The sequence below is a fragment of the Oncorhynchus masou genome, chromosome 31 (assembly GCF_036934945.1).
Source record: "Oncorhynchus masou masou isolate Uvic2021 chromosome 31, UVic_Omas_1.1, whole genome shotgun sequence".
Lineage (NCBI taxonomy): Eukaryota > Metazoa > Chordata > Actinopteri > Salmoniformes > Salmonidae > Oncorhynchus > Oncorhynchus masou.
The window spans coordinates 33,136,038-33,159,103 of NC_088242.1; the positions used below are offsets into that span (position 1 = coordinate 33,136,038).

Genomic DNA, 23,066 nt, shown 5'->3' on the forward strand with positions numbered 1-23,066 from the left:
TGCACTGCAAAAGAGGATTCACGCTGAATGTTTGCAGATTCGTTATGAGTGTATACCAGCAATATGTACTAAAAAGGGTTCCCTTTTCCTTTAGAAATTGATATCAAATAGCAAGGCCCTTGTTTTGAAACTCTAAAGATGCCAACTCTTTCCCTCAAAATATTAGCTGTTATACTGTATGTCTAGTGGGTCATTTAGAGTTTTCTCCTCACCATTGTGCTATATGAGATTCCATCCACCGATGTTTTGGGTCTTCCCCACCACCGTTGATGGTCTCGACAAAAAGCAAGAAGAAGCCTCTCTAGTGCTAGCTGATGCACATGTATGGGAAGAGGACAATTGCAAACTGTATAGCCTCTACTTTGAAATGCCTACCCCTCTGCTTTGTCACGCTTGACACCTTGAAGTAAATACTTAACCTCTGCAGTTCCTCGTTACCTATAAGGTGGGGGAACACAAAGAAAGTCGAATGCTTCATACTGAATCAACAAATACTTGACAGGGATGGATGTTTTGTGTACTATGTAATGGAAATGCTGAAGTATGTTCATGCAATGCCTCTTTAAAATGTATTTCATTTGTTCTAGCATCAGGCAAAGCTTGTACCCACGGTACACTTGTGGTCTGGGACAGGCATGACGACACTATCACCGCACATCACTCATACCTCCCTGCAAGTTCAGAGTTCAACATCAGAGTTCACTCGGCTATCTGGCTACGCTGGGAGTTTAGAACCAAGCCTCCATTTGTTAGCTAGGACATATGGTTCTTCTGCTCAAGATGACCAGGCCAAAGGGAGTGTGGTGAGCCTCTCACCTCAACCTTCCCCAGAAGTCACTCTCTAAAACAGCCACATGGAAGGCAGGAGTAGCAACGGGACAGGTTCTAGTGTACATCAAATTATACAGCTCACTACAGTGGTAGATGTTCGATGTTGGGATTTGTAAAATAAAGGAACGTATCACAGTGATTCCCATATAGCCGAACACATTATTTCCATAATAAGTAGTGTTTTAGAACTGTAGCAATATGCATCGATAGTTATAAATGTGGTGTATAGCTTGCGTCATGTACCTTGCAGTAGGTCATGTTTTGGAATTGGTCAGACTAATGGAACAGCCAATATCAATCCTTTGACTGCATCATTTAAATTCCACTTTACCTTGGTAGGTCACTAAACGAGGAAATGATTGCGTGCAATTACAAACATCCATCTTGACCATGTACTGTTATAATCTCCACCCGGCACAGCCAGAAGAGGACTGGCCTCCCCTCAGAGCCTGGTTCCTCTCTAGGTTTCTCTATGACACTTTGTGACATTGGCTGATGTAAAAAGGGCTTTATAGATACATTTGATTTGATGCAATATTGTGCAAATTATCTCATAAGACAGTAAAATATTTTAACACTCTTTATTTCAAATAAAAATATAAATTTATATCAGAATCTATATAAAGTTGTATAAATCACAATGTTAATACATTTACAATAATGTGATAACAGCATAGAGAGAGCACCTTCTCCTTGAATAGTTGTTGTGACCAAAAATAATTAAGTGCCATTATCTATAAGTTATGTACAATACAGTAATTTACCGTAACAATCATATATCTCAAGTTCCATAGAGAAACAATCACAACTACTCTGCTATTTTTGAGAGACAAAAATCAGAAGACCAAAACAAAACGGGTCTTGTCAGAAATCACATCAGTCCTCCAGTCAGACTTTCTGAAAGGCTACCGAAACACACGGATTGCCGCTGATTCAATGTCTTTGGCAAGTGTGCAGACTTCGAGATGCCTTGCCGTTGTGCTCCCCTCTCTGTGTTCTGCAGGACAAGCCATCTCCACAGTCACACCGTTGAAATATCTCCAAACCGTGCGTGCCTTTCCTTTGGTGTTTGGTGCAGACCTGACCATCTTTCAACACTGGCTTGCAGATCTTGGACCAGAAGTGACGCGCGCAACAAAGTCCCTCTGTGCAATCCGAAGACCTCAGGCAGCGCTTTCCTTCCAGACCTGAACAAATAAGTAAACTACATGAGCATATTGTTGGCTTGGTGTATAACAAGACATATATCACCCGGAGTCCATTCACCACAGTAAACATCATAACTGATTTGTTTACATACCTTTTGGGGTTTGTGAAAGATGTTGCGTGGGCAACTTGGAGTTCAGTTCCACTGTAGAGTTTTTCTCCTGTGTATTGCTGGGTGGCACTGTGTCCTCCACTCGGATGTGCTGAACCATGTCAGGATCGCTGGGTAAACACACACCTAGGAAGGTAACAAGAAGATCAAACATGAGATGATGTGCTTGAAATTACACTAAGTCCTTTCAACAAGTGTGTTGAATTGCTTAAATTCAACTGACTACACTTCTCTTCAAAAGTTCAAAGCAGCGAGGAGTGGCTTCAGACACATCTTCTAAGGCTCTATTGAACAGATTTGACGGTGTAATTTAACATGAAAGAGCTGGGACTTGTAGGCTACTCACCATTGCTGCACTGGTTGCCCGGGCAGCACATAGTGTCCCGGATACAGCGCTTCCTGCGCCTCTTGCACGGGAGACATGCGCCTCGGGACACAAAGCATAAACCATGGTCACCGCACTCCTCGTCCATGGAGCAACTCAAAGACTGAAAGAAGAGAGGTAGATGAATGTATGCATTTAACCAATTTAAATAATAGGCATATTGCCGATGGTAAACTTCATTTTAACGAAGGGAATCTATGGTCCATGTTTAAACCTCCAATTTCAACACAGTGTATAACCTACTTTGATCAATATAAAATAGTTAACTTTTATGACAAATTGATGCTGGGCTTACCTGTATGGTATCAATTCTCATATTTTGGGTCCCGTTGTCAAATGAAAAGTCGTCTGGGTTCGCGCTTATCGGGTGACTCAGACCCGCCACTAAAGGTATGTTCTTGATGGCATTTGAGTTGAGAAGCACGGATCCAGCGCATGCAGAATCAAAGTATCCGACCAGCATGTAAAAGACAGCGGAATAACCGAAAGGCAGCATCATTGCCATTGTAGAAATGGTTGTTGTATGTACAAATGCTACCAATTCCAATATACAATAGTAGCCTACAACTCGAGGGCAGATAGGTGTACTAGTAGGAGGAGTAAACTACCACTGTAATCCTAGGATTCCTGATGTAAGATTTATACTTGCCGAGTTGTTTGCATCCCGCCCCCAGCCATGTGTAACAAAGGGGTGGATGACATTTCAAAGGGCTCAAATCACGATGCATCCCACAGCAAGTACCCATTGGACGGGAATCCTATTCCAAAACATGTCAAGAATGTTTGTGTACAATGACTGTCAATGACTCGTCACGAGATGACACACCGACACATTTTTCCTCTAATGGACACGTTACCCCTATTACCGTTATGCAGCTACAGTCTTTCATTTGACTCATAATTTGTTGCACGTTATCAGCATCTGGTCACATTTATTGATAACACTGGACATTTGCAGCCTATTTTATCCCAGAAAGGTGTCACTGGTTGCACTTAAATCGGTATTTCGAGATGATGAACATAATGGGGGTTACATTGTGTATATTGAGTAGTTTTTCGTTGTAAGCCTACTGTTAATAAATGTTTATACCTTTTTATAACGGAGGTCTATCAGGGGTCATCAAATGCCTCTGCAAATAGTTGCTCTTACTGACCCCAGGCGCCCCGTGGGTTTCTAATGGGTGATCATTAAAGACATTTACCCCCATTAGCGGCATTTGATCCGTAATTGTAATGGAAGAACTTTGAAATGCACTTGATTTGAAAAAAAAGTGGCGGGGATCAAAGGCGAATATGCAAATCGTGGAGAATGAAAAGTTTACTGAATTACTTATAAATATGGGTTGATTGGCACCCCGCGATAAAGAATTCACATCGGTCTCTCTTTCACATCGGTCTCTCTGAATTTCTTATGTAGCCTGTAAAACAATTATACACAGGAGTAGGCATATTCCCTTCCCCCTCAGATATAAAGCTGTTGTCAGCATAATTACCCCTACAGCACCTCTCGTGATGATGTAGCCTATTGTGCAAATTCCAACATTGTGGCATGATAATTAAGTTTCAATACATGTGTAAAGATAATTGTAAAAACTGTTGCTTGATATCGGGTTATGAAAGAAAGCCTGTCCAGTTTTTAAAACTAGCCTGCTCTTAAATTAGGAATAGTGGATTAGAAAAATATTTGCAATATCCCAAAACATCCCATTTGAAATAAGTTTAAAAAGGGGGAAATTAACAACATTTTAAAAATACTATAGGGACTTATATCATGATTGAATAAAATACAAACATATATTAAAGTTGTATTTTAAAGTGATTCAAATATTTTTCAAATCTTAACCATAGCCTAAATAACCGAACTAGATAATTGAGTGAAGTATTCAGGAACAAAATACGATTTAACCGTTTCAAAGTGCATGTTTGCCAAATAGCCTAGGCAAAGCCTCTGAAATAAATGGCTTTGATGTTGTTGACAAAGGTTAGTTAGGCTTTAATAGGCCACCACAAGACAAACGTTCAATACACTTCATTTAACGTCAATTGGCAGCATTCATCCCGATTCGTTGGTCTTTAGGCTTTGTTTTAATTGTACATCCAAAGCCGACAGTGGTGTAAAATGAAGCTTGTGTGAAGGCCCCTTTGATGAGGACAGATCAAACAGTCCTGAACCCCCATGTCTTAATCAGACTCCGGCAGCTATGGCGTTTTTACAAACAGTCCGTTTGCTCGGCTTTTAGCGGGTTTGAACAGACTTTTTTTCGGTTACTCAGCAAATTAATTGGGTAGGATGCCACGTCTGTTTTGAAATACCTGGTTGCGGCCTAATCCATTCATGCTACAATAGACCCTCACTAGTTAGCCCATGTCCCTAAAGTGTTAAACAAACACACAATTCGTTTGTGTTCGATTTAAATAATAAACGGGCAGAAAATGTACTTTATAGTTTAGTTAGATAAAGTAATCTTTCGCCTGGAGTGTCAGGTGTTCTGAAAGCTCCCTCCTGTGGTCAGAGTGGTTATCAAAGGAAGTAATAACAGTGTATTGAACATGTCATTCTATCAAATAAGCTGCCTTGTAGTTACCGACCCAGTACAAAATACCAGCACAGATCGGGGAGTAAGTAACCAAAGAACAGCTTCACCAAATGAAATGAGGAGCATCATCTTTCATATTGATTGAAAGTTACATTTTATTGTAAGAAAACGGCATATAAATAGATGGACCATAAAAAAAGCAGCAAGCCAAGTAATGACGACCGGTTAAGTTGTTTGATCTTGTCATGCAGCATTAAAACAAATATTGAAGATATCTTTTGGACGCCATCGATTTTAAGGCACTTTCAATAATGCCAAAAGCGATGTAATGATGTTCAGAACTGAGGTGAGCGACTTCAGTAATTCAGTGGATGATGGTGATAACATGAAAAGATAAATCAAGCTTGTGAAAATATGTCGAGATTAAATTTGACAAAACATATCCCAAATATTCAAATTAAATAATAAAAGTATAACCTATTTATACATATATATATATATATATTTAAATCAGCACTAAATATTGATGTACAGAAATATTTACTTCTGGTCCTAAAATAAATAATATTATTTGTTTTCAAGCGTAATATAAAAGTTAGAAATTATGGTAATATATGTGAGGCCTGTAGAATAGCAGCCATCTTGCCTTTCATTTAGACATTCTAATGTTCTAAGGTCCATTTTGATGGGAAATGAATCATGTGAATAGCAGAATAATCTCTGTATGACAGACTGATTGTATTTAGCCATGTATCAAACCCCACTTGCTGCCTCCCTTTAAATTGTCAGTGTATTGACATCATTTACATGGGATACAGCTTTTGTCAAGTTGACATCAAAAGTAGATTATTTAGCCTTTTAGCTAACCCTTATCCTAACCCTTTTCTTAACTTCAACCTAATTCTCCTAACCTGCTATGTTAATTATCCTAACATGCTGAGTAAGTTCTACTAAACCTACAACGAAAAGTACATTTTGACAAACAAAAGCTGTGTCCCTTCTAGACAAAACCCCTGCTGTGTCCCTCTCTGGTAAGCCTGTTTTTGTACAAGTAGCAGTGCCCTCTAGTGGTATAATCTGTTCTTTGCTGTTTCCCCACTCAATGGTTGGATCCTTCCTTTGCACTCCCGAAGGTCAATCTCCGAGCCCCCGTGGAAATCTAATTAGCATAATTCAAAAATCCCCATTAAAAAATCTGTCATGTTTAAACTAGAGATATCTGGGTTTTTCTTTTTTGCATCGGATGCGTCTGCTTCATCATGTGGATTGAGACTGTTTAGTGCCAAAAATATGGGGTTAAATACATGTTTAAATAATAATTATTGTATGTTTCCAGATCTCTCATATCTCTCAGATATAGGATAGACACTTCAGAACAAATTTACTTTAGAATTTTTTTTTTGGGGGGGGGGGGCTATCTGTTGTTCCTGTAGTGAATCTGTTATTCAATGCGTTTGTATGGGCTAATAGCAGTAAGGCCAAATAACATGTTTAATCAATGATTATACTTTTTTTTATATACTGCAAGGGGTCTTAAAATTCTAAATGAAATAGCTAAATGATCCTTGATGTGACCTTCTTAAAACAACCCCCCCCCCCTTTAAATATATATATATATATATTTCCACACTATTAGGTTGGAATAATACTGTGAAATTGTGAAAATGACGATAATGCCCTTTTAGTGTAAGAGCTGTTTGAAAATATCGCCTGAAATTTCAGCCTGTTCTGGTGGGATGGAGTTTTGGCATGCTTGGTGACATCACTAGGTGGTAATTTAGTTAATAGGTTTGTAATTGTCTTATTGGTCTCTCTCCCAATATGAGCTAGTTTTCAGTTTTCCCCTCCCCACTCAGACCACTCCCAGACAGTCCTAGCTTGTTCTTGCTTGAGAATGTGAGCTTTGCTAATTTGCTATTTTTTTTACAATTTTAATTTAAAACAACCAAAGTAAGGTACCTAATTGTTACCCAGAAATTATTTGATATTGAGGTTTTAAAAAACGGCTGCATGTGACCTTTAATAAATAACTAAATGTTAATAAATTGAAAATTCCAATATGTCCTTGCAATTTCTTAACACTGTAGGGCTTTAGAAAAGATTTGAACGGTGAAGGGAAGGCCCAAGTAGTTTTTTATCAATTAAACAACTTTGCGCTTATAAATTGTGTAATTACATGTGTGTAATTGAAAGTGGCGCGTGTGTGTGTGTTTTTTCCCAATGGAATACAGTATGCATAATAGACAATATATCATCTTTATGTGTTGTGATCATGTGTAACATCCAAATGTATAATATGATACAAAGGAACTTGTAAAAAATAACATTTTGATTATTGATGACAAGTGTTTAAAAGAGTCAACCCCCCCCGTTGGAATTGTGGTCCATAAATGCTACATCAGTGAGCAGGAATCTCTCCCTCTCAGTCCCAATCCACTCGGTATCACAAGTAATCACTGAAAACACTGGTATTGTAAGTGCTAACAGCCACAACAAATACACAAACCTAAATATACAAATGTGTGACAAGAATAAATCAAAAACCTCTCCATGAGGGGATCCAGTGGGGGGCATGGCTGACGATGATGGTGAGAGACTTTTGTCGTTCTAAAACATTAGTCCCAATGCCACCTCGGAGGAGAGTGGAGCAACATTGGTGAAGGCATCTTGGTGACCCAAAGCGGTACAACTGCCCCATTCACTGTCACTGTCCGTTCACAGCATCATCAACTGTCTGTCTCTCTGTTCTCTGCTGCCAAACCCTTGAAAGGCATCCCCAGAAAAGTCAATTATGAGGCAGGACTAGGGAGCTACTGGAGAGGCTACTACACATGGAGGGTGGCGTTAAAAATCTGTATCCCAGCCAGACATGTCATCTGGAGGAGGGTCATCGTTGTCCTCTGGGAAACTGTCAAAGTTGCTTGTGTCAGTTGAAGACGAGACCTGATAGAGAAGAGGAGGCGCTGGGTTAATTGCATGTAATGGTTTAATAAAGGAAGTCATGCTAACACTGGCATGCTCTTCAGATGCATCATTTTAACATGAAACCAACACATCTTTTTACTTACTTCAGGGATGATTGGAGGAGTCAGGGTTCCTTTCCTCAACCCTTCCCAGTTAAAGCCTTCAAACCATCTGAGTTTCAAAGAGAGAAACAGACAACTCCGTTTAAAAAAAAATCTTTGCTGTTGTTTTTTTTTCAGTCTAAAGTGCAATCATGGCCATTAGCCAGGCAGGGTAAAGTACTTAATTGACTTACTTGTGCTTTTGGATATCTTTGACTCCATTTTTCAAGTTTCCAAGTCTTTCCGAAGGATTGTCCCTGCATAGTTTCTTAATCAAATTGGCAGCATTTTTGGTAATCTTCTTTGGAAATTCAATCATGTCGATTCCTCTCAGAATTATATTGTATGTCTTCATTGGATCTGGCCCTGAGAATGGTGGGCTGAAGAAGAAGCAGGAGCATTCATTTAAAACAAATATGTGGTACTTTAACCCTACATCTAGATATGGGTGGGGTTGCAGGTATGAGAGACAGAGCAGGCATTCCTTCTGATCCCAGTCACTTATTCTATTGGATATACAATACAATCTCCTACAGCCATATCCACAAACCTCCTCCCTTACCTTCCAGTCAGGAGTTCGTACATGAGGATTCCCAATGACCAGTAGTCAGCGGAGATGTCATGCCCCTTGTTCAGGATGATCTCAGGTGCCACGTACTCCGGGGTCCCGCAGAAAGTCCATGTCTTTTTCCCAAACCCAATCTTCTTGGCAAAGCCAAAGTCCACCTGTGAAGAGACAGGAGCGCGCCAATGTGATCTCATTGACCGAACACCCTTTCCAGCAGTTGCCGTGGGTCTTGAGCCATATTATTATACTGCAGGTGTGAAGGTGTTCCTCAGGTCTCTGTCCACTCACCAGCTTGGCATAGCCTCTGTGATCCAGGATGAGGTTCTCGGGTTTGAGATCTCGGTAGATGATCCCTTTGGAATGCAGGTAAGCGAAGGCCTCCACCACGCAGGCCGTGTAGAACCGCGTGGTCGGGTCTTCAAATGAACCTCTGCAATGTGGAAGACAACAACCACGCAAGTCAGAAGGATGGAGGCAGAGGGGAAAGCAAGGCGACATGGTATCATTTGAAACTGAATTGGTTGAGAGATGCATTTCCCATACCTGTCCCTAAGTATGGTCCAGAGCTCTCCCCCAAGGCAAGCCTCCATCAACATGTAAAGATACTTGGCATCTTTGAATGTCCTATATAGCCTGAAACACACATCGAGAACATGTCAACTGTAAATTGCGTCCTTTTCTTGGGGATAACAAAGTAGTCTATCGGAAGAGATATCAGGAGAGACACCTGGCTGAGATATCTCTACGTCTAGCGAGTATCTGACATCTCTACATACACAGTGCCTTCCAAAAGTATGCATACCTTCAGAAAGTATTCATACCCCTTGACTTATTCCATGTTTTGTTGTTACAGCCTGAATACTTTTTTTTTACACACAATACCCCATAATTATAAAGTGAACATTTTTGCAAATGTATTGAACATGAAATACAGAAATAGCTCATTTACATATATATTCAACCCCCTGAGTAAATACATGTTAGAATCACTTTTGGCAGAGATTACAGCTGTGAGTATTTCTGGGTAAGTCTCTAAGAGCTTCGCACCCCTGGAGTGTACAATATTTACACATGATTCTATTTAACATTCACATCGACGGGGATGTAGTGGAGTGGGTCGAGAGCTTCAAGTTCCCTCTGTGTCCACATCACTAAGGACCTGTCATGGTCCAAACACACCAACACAGTCATGAAGAGGGTATGACAATGCCTCTTCCCCCTCCGGAGGCTGAAAAGATTTGGCATGAGCCCTCAGATCCTCAAAAAGTTCTACAGTTGCACCATTGAGAGCTTGAATGGCTGCATCACAGCTTGGTATGGCAACTACAGAGGCGCTACAGAGGGTAATGCGTACGGCCCAGTGCATCACTGGGGGAAAGCTCCCTGCCATCCAATACCTCTATACCAGGTGGTGTCAGAGAAAGGTCCTACAAATTGTAAAAGACTCCAGACACCCAAGTCATAGACTGTTCTCTCTGCTTCTGCAGCGGTACCGGAGCGCCAAGAAAGGGACCAGAAGGCTCCTGGACAGTTATACCCCAAAGCCATGAGACTGCTGAAGAAAGCTAATGTAATGGATACCCAGACTATTACATTGATGCTATTTTTTTTTTGCACTGGCTCCATGCACACTCACTGGACTCTACTCACACATACTACACTGACACACACACCACACACACCACACACACACACACACACACACACACACACACACACACACACACACACACACACACACACACACACACACACACACACACACACACACACACACACACACACACACATTATTATTATTTATCCTGATTGCCTAGTCACTTTTACCCCTACTTACAGTACACGTACATACTGTATTACCTCAACTACCTCGTACCCCTGCACATTGACTCGGTACCGGTACTCCTTGTATATAGCCTTGTTATCATCATTTTTTTGTGTTACTATTGCCTTTAGTTTTTCTTATTTGCATACATTTTTCATACTTTTTAACTCTGTATTGTTGGGAAAGGGCATGTGAGTAAGCATTTCACAGTAAAGTCTACACGTTTTAGGTTATTGTGCTGCGGAAAGGTGAATTTGTCTCCCAGGGTCTTGTGGAAAGCAGACTGAAATAAGTTTTCCTCTAGGATTTTGTCTGTGCTTAGCTTTATACTGTTTTATTTTCATCCCCCAAAAACTTGAGTCCCTGCCGATGACAAGCATACCTACAACATCATGCAGTCACCACCATGCGAAAATCTCCCTGATCTTTGTGGTTGAATCTGTCTTTGAAATACACTCCTCGATTGAGGAACTGTACAGATGTATGTGTGGGGTACAGAGATTATGTTGTTATTCAAAAATCACGTTAAACACTATAATTGCACACACAGTGAGTCCATGCAACTTATTATGTGACTTGTTACCCAAATCTTTTGTCCTGAACATTATTTAGGCTTTCCATAACATACTTATTGACTCAAGGCAATTTGTTAAAAAAAATCTAAAAACATAATTCCACTTTGACATGATGTATTGCGTGTAGGCAAGTGACACAAAATCTCAATCTAATCTATTTTTAATTCAGGCTGTAACACAAGCAAATGTGGACAAAGTCAAGGGGTGTGAATACTTTCTGAAGGCACTGTATGTAGCTACCTGACGATGAAGTCTGAGTGGGCCTCCTGCATGATCTGCTTCTCGGAGCGGATGTGCTCCTGTTGCCGAGTGTCCACGATGTGCCTCTTCTTCAGGATCTTCATCGCAAAAGTTTTGATCTCATCGCTTTTTAGCTGCACCTGCAGGACACAGACGGCGCAAGATATAGTGCATCTCAAGGTCAACGACCGCTAAAAGCGAAGATGTAAACATATCCTGGCTGTGCAGATCAAGTCGTAGTTGAGCCATTTTTAACACTTGTTCTGGGACCCAGTAATAGCAGATGAGTCATGGGTCTATTCGTAACTCCGGAGGACCTGAAAATAGTTTGACTGGGAGAAGACATTCTTCACATTGCCTATGTCAGGGAGCACCTACATTTCCAAGGTCATTTAATCCCCGGGATGTCTAGCAATGGATTGCACTACAGTGAACACGATGACTGGAGGCAGGCGAAAGGCCACTCGTTTCTACTGAGGATGCCGCAGTGCTGAAAATAGGACAGGGCAGGGGATTCCTCTTTAGGCCTAGCTGCTGGGCTTTTCCTTTCCCGCATCTCTGAGACCCCACTGGTCCGCATTGCTCCATTCTAGCACTCACTTGATCAACCCTCACTTGCTCTGTCTATCTGTTTACATGCTTTTCGAGTCTTTTACGTGTCAGTTTAAGTGCATATTCATTTTTATTGATACAATTCAAATTGTGCATTGCACTATACAGATAGCTGCCAAAATAAAGGAAACACTCGAGTAAATGAGGGATACAAATTATATTGAAGGCAGGTGCTTCCACACAGATGTGGTTCCTGGGTTAATTAAGCAATTAACATCCCATCTTGCTTAGGGTCATGTATAAAAATGGCCAGTTGCCCATTATTTTGGATACTATGGCTAGAAGAAGATATCTCAGTGACTTTGTAGAGGGGATTCAAATGAGCATAAGGGGGTGTTCTGGCAGCTCATGGTGGCACAGTGCTTTATGTTGGTGTTTCCTTTATTTTGGCAGTTACCTGTACAATGAGTCAAAAGTGTCTTCTATATTCATTCAAAACATAAATCATGTGTGTGTTTTGTGTGTAATTATAAATCAATCAATGTTACAACTAGATATACTTGAAGTCTTGGCCTTGATTTGATGCAGTTAATCTCACAATTCTATTAGCCCTGTACTACAAGCAGACTGAAGTTGGAAAGTTTCAGAGAACTCCTATGCTATGTAACACTGTGGGTCACATGGCAGGGCTCCATTACCTCTTCTGCCCCTCATAGTGGAAAGTGACTTCAAATAGCCCAAAGACATTCTTGCTACCTGACCCGAGACCGCTCCGTTACAGGACAAGAAGACCACGGATCCTCCCTGTCCTTTATCTCCCAATTAAGTTCAATGTCTCTTTGCTCTTTATTCCCTGCCAATGGTTTATAATGAAATAGGACAATGTGTCTCGAGAACTGTCTGGAAATGTAGAGCTCCAAAAACAAGGTATTCGACGATTCAACGATGTCTGCATCGAATGACCTTCCCTAGTGAATGAAATCACTCGACTACAGTAATCGTGTTCACTCTTGAGGACCTCCTATGAATTTTACCACCATGGAAAAACTGACGTTGTCATCCATGGGCAACTCTGACTATTCAGTCTCCCCAGTTGATACAGTACGCCAAGACGTTGGGATTGGGAGTGAAACAGTGTACAAAAGAGAGGAAGACGTTATAAACATATCGTACATGCAGACATCAGTACATACTTTATTTAAACATCCTACCAGCTCCACACGTCCGAAGCCTCCGACCCCCAACGTGTCAATGATGTTGAAGTCCACCAGCTTCAGGTTGCAGAAGAAGGCATTTTCCGCTTCATATCTACATTTTTTGAAGTGGAAAAAGGGAAACTTCTTAGAAGTCTGGATGGAGTAGGAGGCGATAAGTAATGACAATGGCGGGGAGGGAGCCGGGAGACTGTTCTGGCGCTCCCTCTCTTTCCGCACTGGGATAGGTAAGATCAACTCACGCATCTTGTCCACACCGTGGTCTGACCAAGTAGTGAAAAACAATCAATCAATTGGAGCCCTCTGACAATAGTCAATAATATGGTCAATAGAACGGAAGTATGTGCCGTGCAAGACACAGTTGTTGATCTGTTGCTTCACCAACACTTTCTACACAGCATCTGTAAGAGTTCTTTCTCGAAAGTGGAGTTAAGGCGCCATTTCCAGTTCACATTTCGAGGATTCGAATATAGTGTTATCTGGGTGTGGAAGATTGGTGAATTAGCCAGATCTTCAGATTGTGTCTGCATGTATCGCAGTCCAAGTACGCTTTCTCAGAGTCCTCTGGGTGTGTTGAGTTCAGAGTCCAGCAATTACAACTCTCAAGGTAGAAATCCTTACTTTGAAGAAACCACCCAGAGTTTTTGCAAATAAAACATAGAAAATAAACAGGCATTCAGGTAGAGGTAACCTTCTAAAAGTTCAATCCAAGAAAGATCAATCCAACACTGAAACAACTCTGCAGACAATCAATGAATTAACTTTACAGTACGTCCACTTAGACCACAAGGTACGGAGAGACTAAAGCCTTGAATCCAGACTGCAGGACAGCGACTAAGGTGGGTGTCCGTGTCAAAACAAAAAGCCAAGTGTACTCGGCTCCAAGTACCAGTGACTACAAATACTGCCTGGCTGATCCCACTGGTATTAATAGCATTTGGACATTGCTTGAGGTTCACCCAGTTAGCATAGCTCTCACACCCCTGCGATACTGCCAAGCTGAGCCTCCATCATCTGCAAGGCCTTACACCTCACTTATAAACTTGGAATGCAGATCACATCTCCATATTAAAGAACCATTATGGACAGGATTTGGTCCCTCACTGATTCCCTGTTAACTACAGCCATGAAGGATGGTATTCAATTCAGCTAATTGGTGAATGAGTGAATATAATAATCCTGTATGGTTGTATGGAAAATCTGACAGATAAGCAGGCCTGACAATATCCTGTGAACAAGGCTATCAGGTTGTTTCCCAGACATCTGAGCTACTGAGTGATCCCCCAGAATCTGTGTTGGGACATGTAACTGAGTGTCTGCATCATCTGTCCCATATGCTGAGAATTATCGGCCATCTTCAATGTGAGTTTGAGGTGAACAAAACATGAAGCACCCATGTCATTTTAGTAGTATGAACTCACAGCACACCCTCTTTATCACAGATCTTACCCCACTGCATCACACTATGCTGGTGGGACGTGAGTCCCCAAAGACGAGGAGAGGGGTGTTGTTACTAGCCACGTCTGTAACAAACTTAATGTTATCCATGGATATAGGTGTCACCTTAATGCTTTCTGGCAGTGTGTAGAAACTGACACCAGCCAATCAGAGAGGACCATTATGGGGGACTGTCAGGTAGCAAAGAACCGCATCGACTAAGCCTTGACTGAGGCCAAAGTCATACCAAACGCACATCAGCTGATCCCCCATCGGACTTGAGTCTGGTGACCCACCGTTGAAGCCCTACGTATTATGACGAACCATAGGTTTAGGGTTTATAGGTCTACTCTCAACTATGACTGTGTAGACGGGTATAAAGACTTTACTAAACGCCACACAATAATTATAAACTTTTACAAGGCCAAAGATCTAGTCAATGTCTATATAAATGCTCAACTCATGTAAATGGTATTTTTTTACAGTTCTAATGTGTCCTATTCGTAATTGTTGAGTGTATAGCCTAGTGTTTTTGTTTTCTGATTCTATAGTAACGGCTTAAACACACATCTCCCCCACCCCCTCATTTGTGGCCCTCGGACTTGTCGTGGAGTCCATTTCACCAATCAACTCTCTCGAGGCCTTAAGAGGAAAAAGTTTACGGATGGGGTGTCACATGATGTAATTGGTGAGCTGCTGACAGAAGCTATGCTTGAATGATGCCTCCAGTAGACCAGACTGTCAGAGGCCTCAGCAGTGTGGTGATTTTCCACTAGGTCATTCTTCAATCCCATTCGTTTGTCCTAGGGTAGCCCATGACTCTGAGAAGCATTTGGGACGTTTAGGTTAACAGTGACCTTCTCATGAAGCAGGACTGTGAATGTAAAAATCAGATCGAGTTCTAGACACTTAAACCTTATGTATTTTGTTTCACAGCCCATATGAGGCATTAGTAGCCTCCTGACTTAAGTCAAGTGACTTTCTTATGTAAGTGTACAAGCCTATACACAACGCCATGTAGCCTACAATGCCAACAAGCATTGAAAAGTACTAGAAAATATGTGTCTTCAAATCACAACATTGCACCGTATGGTTAATGGATACTACAGCTACACAATGTCCTATTATGAGACACACTTATATAAAAATGTGGGTGGAACAAAATCCTTACTATCCAATCAAATTTCTCTCGGCTACGCCCCCGGCCCCTCAAAATACCAGAGCTGCTGCTGAAAAGCGTGCTCACGGCAAAACAGTCACATTCCTCCATTCTGACACGACTACTTCCAATATCTGCACTATTGCTGCCGTGGCAGCTGTCAAAATATCTGCTAAGTCCCAACCTGGGGCTGGATGAGGCCGCTCACCTCAGGGGTCAATGCACAACTAAGACCGACCCATAGGGGTTTGACCCCCCACCTGTTTCACAATACAGCCACCACAGGGGCAGAGATAACCAAAAAATATCCCGATAGAAGTGGGCTACCAGGTGTTAATGCACAATGCAGCAATTTGACACGATTATGTCCCCTTGACCTGAAGACCTGACAAGTCAAGCCGAGGTCAGTTCAACTTGGTGTTATCCTTGTCTCATTGTGTTTCCTTCATTTAGGCTACCTTGCATCTTATATTTTAATCGTGTATCCTTTGATGTTGTGAACTTCTGATGATCTTAAACTATTTGACTTGAACCATGTACTCGTAATTGTACCTTCAATTTAATTTACCCAATTGTCTATTAAACTAATATTAAAGCTGCACTATGCAGAAATCGCTCCGCCATTCCCTGATTGCAAAAGTTCTAATAGTTTTAATTTCAGTTTATGTGACAAAACAAAGCACGAATATTCTAGACTAGAGACTGTACCATCTAAACCACTGTGAAATATATTTTCCTTAGCAAAAAAAGATTGTATTTTCAGCTGTTTGAAGCTGGTGTACAAAACTGAAAGTCAACGATGCAAAAACTAAACTTAAGAACGGGAAGCATAGGAATAGCCCACATAGAAGATCTACCGCTTCTTAGACTTGCTTTCAATGAGAATGACAGATCTATAGCTCATATTTCTATGTGAATTTGGTTAGGTCACCAAAAAGTTACACGTTACAGCTTTGCCACCAATTAAATGACTACTGTACCGCTAATAGAGCTCCATATATGTGCAGTTCTGTTGTGATCGTGTAGCCGTAAATGTCATGGCCTTGGGATGCTTCTGGTTCCTGGTTCCATTCTCAGAGCTAAGCACGAGGTCTAACAGTCAAACATAAATGCTTTACTACAGCGCTGACCTGCCATCAATCTCATCTTTGTTCCCTGCCAGTTATATGGCAGTAATGGCAACTGGTGATCTGTGGGAGAGCTCGCTTCCCATAACTCATGTCCACAAGAACCGGGATAACATTCATGTATGGTTGTCTTTTAGGTTGAACACGGTCAATGTAGGAGTATCTAAAACCTAACATCTCGGACAAATCACGCATTGCACATTTTTTGTCTAATTGTTTTGCAATATAAATTCTGTTGATCCTCCAAAATGGGCCAAATGCTAACTTTTATGCAAAAGTCTGAGCGACACATAATATTCAGCCTAATGAGAGGCCACACTATATCCATATAAAGTTGCCTATTCCTTATTTGGAAGTGCAGCATTTACAATATGTGGTTTCCTGTCATTGTTCCAAAGCATAATTAACCTTGTGAATGCACTGGTACTATTCTTGAGCTGTCAAAGAGACTCTGCCTAGGCTAGAACTAAAGGCCAAACACAAAAATAAACTCCTCTTGCCTAAGTGTCTCTCATTATAGTCTTTCAGCAGTCAACAGGTCACAAACCCATTGGATTTACCAATAACATTACAGATACTTTTTTGAAGACAATTGTACCGCTCTCTTAAAGAATGTAATTATAAAATAAGAAAACATAATGAAAAGTTTAATTAGGCTCATGAAAATCAAGACAGTAGGACACATCTCCACAACAAAACAGGGAGACTGAAAAGAGTTTAAGAACTCTCTATCCTTGAGAAGTCAATCACACACAAGTGGAAACTGCAAGGTCAACGCTTCTGGCCTGGCTGCCCTGCACTCATAAGACTGTGTCACACGAAGCATTTTGGACTAAATTTCTGTTACAAATGCAAATTGAAAATGACATCATTTCACACAACTGTGCTGATACATGAAGCAATTCAAACACAATTGAAATTGCATGCAACATCCAATCCTGTCATACATCACATCATGGTTTTATAAATAACTTGTTTATCAAACCGGTTGGTAATTGTAACAGTATTGATATAGACAAAATGCTGGATGTACAATTTAGCTAGCTAGCCAAAACGTTGCCTATTTGAATTTCTTTTTTTCTCTCAAGCTAGCTGGCTAGCGTAAGTTTCCCATGCTAGCAACGAGATAAGTTAGCTAGCTAGTGCAGTTCATGTTGGACAATTTCAGTTGGAACTGTACAGCGAAAGGTCTGGGTTCACTTATAAAATGCCAGACCATGTACATAAACCATGACTAGACATGATGTCTAGAATTTACGTTTCCCATGTCTCGTCTGTCACAGTTTATATCAGCACTGACAGCTGTGTTGACATGACTACAGAACGACATGACGAGTCATGTCAACTTTCTTCTGCTCATTGATTGGACATTGCATTCAGTCAGTTGCAGGAAATAGGATAGATTTGTATCTCTTGCGGTCCAATACAACTAGGTTGCAGACATTTTTGAGAGGGTGACACGCGAAGCAACCCAGATGCAACTTTGTTTCAAGCAACATCAATTGCATCCAGATTGCTTTGTGTGACATCAGATTTAGAAAAAATGGTTCCAAAATGGTTCATCGGCTGTCCCCATAGGATAACCCTTTTTGGTTCCATGTATAACCCTTTGGGGTCCATGTAAAACCCAAAAGGGTTCTACCTGCAACCAAAAAGGGTTCTTCAAAAGGTTCTCCTACGGGGATACTGACTGTCCACAGAAATAAAATGTGTTTACAGGGACCTAGCTGTAACAGCTGGCCCGGAGTTCTCCCACCCTCTAAGGTTTATAGACATAGGCCCTGTTTCGCCGAGGTAGGCAGAAAAATAAGAAAGGAGACCAGGGAGAAGGCACAGTAGCCTACAGCCAGGGAACATAGGGAACCCTAGGGGCACGGAGGAGGCAGGTAGTGGGGCAGGGGATACCAGCCTGAACCCAAGTCCTACAGCCCTCCCAGTCCCCCTTGTGGTGCCACCTTTGGTGTGAGAGACCCTTGGGGTGTAAGATACTGTACAGTTTCAGCCTCTGGGCACATTGTGTCCCCATGGTGGGGGATATAGTCTTCCCTTTGCATAGAGTAAGCCCTTCTGGCTTGATCTGCAGGCTGGATCCTGAACTGCGGGCTGACTGATGGAATTGCTGGAGCTGGAGTAGGAGCGAGTGTATTACTCTACAAGGAACATCTGTCAACCTGCAGCTTGACATCAGTTTGTTGACATATTCATGTTTCTACTGTAGATGTCAATGTTACCAAGACAGCATAATACATCATTGAGAACTGCACTTATTTAACATGGGAAGCACTTGCTACCACGACTGCAAATTGTAACTCCAGACCCCAAAACGAGGAAATGAAAGATTTCCTCTCCTGTTGTTTCCTTCAGATAAGGCTTTATTTTTAGGCGTTTTTGCGTGCTCCTCATAAATCAGAAAACCTAAAATAGAGTTTGTTTTCCCAGAAACAACACAAAGCCCATTTTAACAACTACAGGTCTCTTAGTAACTCTTAGTAACATCAGTATCAGTAGACCCCATGGACACAAATAGAGTCTGGTCTCTATCCTTGACAGTCAATCATACACAAGTGGAAACCACAAGATCAACGCACAAAGCTTATTGTGAGTTCTGTATATTTCATTGACCCAACTGAACCGTGAATTACATGCTCTCTATACTCCAGCCCATTGATATGCAAGAGGACTGATGAAGGCATGAGAGGCCTGTCTGTCTCTATAGTGAATACATTGTGCATCAAGATTCACACAAAGGTAAAAGTGACTGTTGTTACTACACCATGACAACAACAGTTGCTAGTGATAGAGGGATCACAAAAGGATATTGAGGGGTAAGCACATTGATATATCTCCTTAGTTACTAGTCTATGGACTGTTTCATTGTCAATAAAAATATATCTCATTTCAAGAGTTGTCCATGTGTGACTGTGAACAGGCTCAAACATCAATGAAGCATTTCCTGTAGTAAGGATCACTAAACATTAGAGGGGGCTCTTGCAACATTTTCAAATGACAGTAGAAAGGCAATATAGAGAGTGCTTTAACCTACAATACAAATGAATTGTACATTCATAATGAATCCTGTTGTGATGTTATGCAGAATATGGCAGAGGAATAAGACATGTGATACAATACACTAGGATCTACAGTACATCCACATTACAGATTTAGTCCAATTAAATATGCTGCCTGACACACGCGCGCGCACACACACACACACACACACACACACACACACACACACACACACACACACACACAGGCCCCTGGAGATGGAGGGCATGACACATACAGATGTCGAATCACAATTTGACCCCTTTCGTCGCTGTAGGAAAATAATCCTGCAGGGGGATTTGAATATCTGCATAGAAATGTTGAATCGCCACCAGGGGGCAGCTGGAAGCGGTGTTAGTGTAGAATGCACACCGTACCTAAACTCAGCAAAAAAAGAAACTTCCCTTTTTCAAGACCCTGTCTTTCAAAGATAATTAAATAAAAAATAACAATAACTTCACAGATCTTCATTGCAAAGGGTTTAAACACTGTTTCCCATGCTTGTTCAATGAACCATAAACCAATGAACATGCACCTGTGGAACGGTCGTTAAGACACTAACAGCAATTAAGGTCACAGTTAGGACACTAAAGAGGACTTTCTACTGACCAGAGTCCCTGCTCATATGCGTGAACATGCCTTAGGCATGCTGCAAGGAGGCATGAGGACTGCAGATGTGGCCAGGGTAATAAATTGCAATGTCCGTACTGTGCGACGCCTAAGACAGCACTACAGGGAGACAGGAAGGACAGCTGATCATCCTCGCCGTGGCCGACCACGTGTAAAAACACCTGCACATGATCGGAACATCCGAACATCACACCTGCGGGACAGGTACAGGATGGCAACAACAACTGCCCGAGTTACTCCAGGAACGCACAATCCCTCCATCAGTGCTCAGACTGTCCGCAATAAGCTGAGAGAGGCTGGACTGAGGGCTTGTAGGCCTGTTGTAAGGCAGGTCCTCACTAAAAAGGTCCTCATATTTGAAGAATTTCAAATATAAAATATATTTTGTTCATATTTGTTTAACACCTTTTTGGTTACTACATGATTCCATATGTGTTAATCAATAGTTTTGATGTCTTCTCTATTATTCTATGTATGTTGAAAATAGTACAAATAATGAAAAACCCTTGAATGAATAGGTGTGTCCAAGCTTTTGACTGGTACTGTACTTCAGCAGCAAAAACCAGACAGTGGAATGTTTACAAAGTCCATTATGCGAATAATATGTGACCCGATTCAGGAAACTAGGCGTATGTTGCAAGGCATTTTCTTTATTAAAATGCATTTTTTGGCAGAAATGCCTTCTCAAACATTTGAACTTTCATGTGCCTTAATAGCAAACTTGTATGCCATCTGTAAATACAAATAAAATGGTTAAATTACGAGCCTTGGTGAAGCCACAGAAAAAGTGAGCAACCTTCCCACTAGCCATGATTGGCTGAGATAATGAGTGGGCTGGACATGCCGAGAGAGGAGTTCAGATTGGTCTGCCATATAGATGGCTTCGGTCTATTTGAGCATGTCAGTCTGTGTTGGTAATCCTGATGAATGTGGCTTTAAAACAATGTATTGTGTTGTGGAGCTGCATAAGTGTTGCTCTCCACTTTCTGGAGGATCAAGTTTTGAAATCAGAGGAATTGGAGTATGATAGCTAAAGAGATTACATCTTCAAATTAAGGGCAACCGTGGTATGACATTCCTGACAGGGAGAAACGTCCATCATGCATGATGATGTATACAGGTAAGATAGTCCATTAGCTAGCTACATTTTCAGATATTACCCATTTCTAGTTTTGACAGAAAGTGGTTTCATTTCAAGCTAAAGTGTACTATTAGCTAGCTAGCTAAAGTTAGCTGGCTGGCTCCCTAACTGACATTATTATTTGTTTACCAGAGCCACTTGCTTTTCTAGTTAGAGCCTAATGTTAGCTAGCTAACATCGAACCTGGTTGGTTAGCTACCAGCACTGTGGCATTGTTGGCACCGTTCATTGTTGTTTAACTAACTAACGTTGGTTGGCTGGCTCGTTAGCTAACGTTACATGACGTGTGTACAACACCCGTTGAATATGGCCAGTGTCAGTAAACGTCTCCAAAAAGGCGTAATGAAATTGTTGCCAGCAGAGCTGGTTAGGCTGTTTTCATGTTATCCAGAGGTAAACAAATCATCGGCCAGAGCGTCAAGTGTGCGCTCCGAGAGCGAAACAGGGTTGGGCTAAAGCTTAAGAGGGTGTGAATGATGCTGAATGGGTGTAGACAAATAAGAGCTCTTCACTAGATACCAAATCATTCAAAGGCCATTTTCTTGAAAGTGAGTTTATAAGTTGATCAACTTTCAAAGCAGAATTACTTTCCCATTGTTCCTCAAAGGCAGTGTATGATATACTATTTTGTAGCTCTGAGTCTCTACCTTTTACCAATGTAAAAAAAAAACAATTACAAATGTTGTTACATAAGACTGAATCCAGGTGGTGAGTCACATATGTGCTGGTACAAGGATCAGTTTTCAAGATCAGTATGTATTATGATCCTACTTACTAACCAGCTACGAGGTGTTTTATTCCACAATTGTAAATATGTTCTAAGGTCAGTGAAAATACAAACCAATGTGTATTTTCTAATTAAATATGTAAGCTGAAGAAGAAGAACTAAACTTAATTACTATTATCAGATGGATTATTCACATTCCTCATATTCCCACCAATCAGTAAATCATGAAAGCATTCTAAACCCGTGCTCAGTAATTGTAGTGGGGACTAGGGTAGGATTCAATATGTAACAAAGCTATTGGGTTGGATAAAGTTTCTCTTTCCTGAAAGCCTGTGCAGCTGAGATCAAATGAGCAGATCAAATGAGACACTAATTAATTTTATGCATAGACTAGAACCTCATCAAGCAGAATATATCCACAACAATCAAAAAAAACAAACATGAAAAAACAGGTTTTGCAATGGCTAGTGGTGTTCAGCGTTAATGAGGGGTGTAGTGTGTGTGGAGGAAAGCAGGGGTAGTTTGGTACTACTGTAATGAGGTGTGCTTGAAACATTTGTGTGTGTGTGTGTGTGTGTGTGTGTGTGTGTGTGTGTGTATTCATGTACTTTGAGAGAGGTGTAAGGAGTGTTTAGAGCAATTGAGGTGTGTGCACGCATGCGTGCATGTGTGTGCACGACTACGTGT

The 23,066-nt window shown here is 41.2% G+C and overlaps 2 protein-coding genes across 6 annotated transcripts in view; both read right to left on the reverse strand.

Moving 5' to 3' along the window:
- Nucleotides 1-1,396: 1,396 nt before the first annotated feature.
- On the reverse strand, nt 1,397-3,155 carry LOC135525162 (dickkopf-related protein 1-like). The gene is made up of 4 exons (XM_064952904.1): nt 2,830-3,155; nt 2,496-2,637; nt 2,132-2,275; nt 1,397-2,018 (listed from the first exon to the last, which is right to left on the reverse strand). The coding sequence occupies exons 1-4, from the start codon at nt 3,037-3,039 to the stop codon at nt 1,765-1,767; spliced, it is 750 nt and encodes a 249-aa protein (XP_064808976.1). The 5' UTR covers nt 3,040-3,155; the 3' UTR covers nt 1,397-1,764.
- Nucleotides 3,156-7,313: 4,158 nt separating this feature from the next.
- LOC135523830 (cGMP-dependent protein kinase 1) overlaps nt 7,314-23,066 on the reverse strand; it is a 163,501-nt gene continuing 147,748 nt past the window's right edge. For 3 of the 5 annotated variants that reach the window (XM_064950768.1, XM_064950766.1, XM_064950770.1), the window contains 8 exons: nt 13,090-13,204; nt 11,345-11,484; nt 9,248-9,337; nt 8,993-9,134; nt 8,699-8,862; nt 8,331-8,516; nt 8,140-8,206; nt 7,314-8,014 (listed from right to left, as the gene is read on the reverse strand). In XM_064950768.1, the coding sequence (XP_064806840.1) occupies nt 7,916-8,014; nt 8,140-8,206; nt 8,331-8,516; nt 8,699-8,862; nt 8,993-9,134; nt 9,248-9,337; nt 11,345-11,484; nt 13,090-13,204 (1,003 nt within the window). In that variant the 3' untranslated portion in view covers nt 7,314-7,915. The remainder of the gene's footprint in view (nt 8,015-8,139; nt 8,207-8,330; nt 8,517-8,698; nt 8,863-8,992; nt 9,135-9,247; nt 9,338-11,344; nt 11,485-13,089; nt 13,205-23,066) is intronic. The other 2 variants (XM_064950769.1, XM_064950767.1) reach the window with 1 other exon arrangement.

What these genes read in the sequence shown, in the direction of transcription:
- LOC135525162 (XM_064952904.1), bottom strand. Translation starts at nt 3,039, where the DNA reads ATGGCAATGATGCTGCCTTTCGGTTATTCCGCTGTCTTTTACATGCTG. An exon ending in TGAGAATTGATACCATACAG is followed by an intron (nt 2,638 to 2,829) that starts GTAAGCCCAGCA and finishes CTCTTCTTTCAG; the next exon opens with TCTTTGAGTTGCTCCATGGA. An exon ending in TCTTTCACAAACCCCAAAAG is followed by an intron (nt 2,019 to 2,131) that starts GTATGTAAACAA and finishes TTATTTGTTCAG; the next exon opens with GTCTGGAAGGAAAGCGCTGC.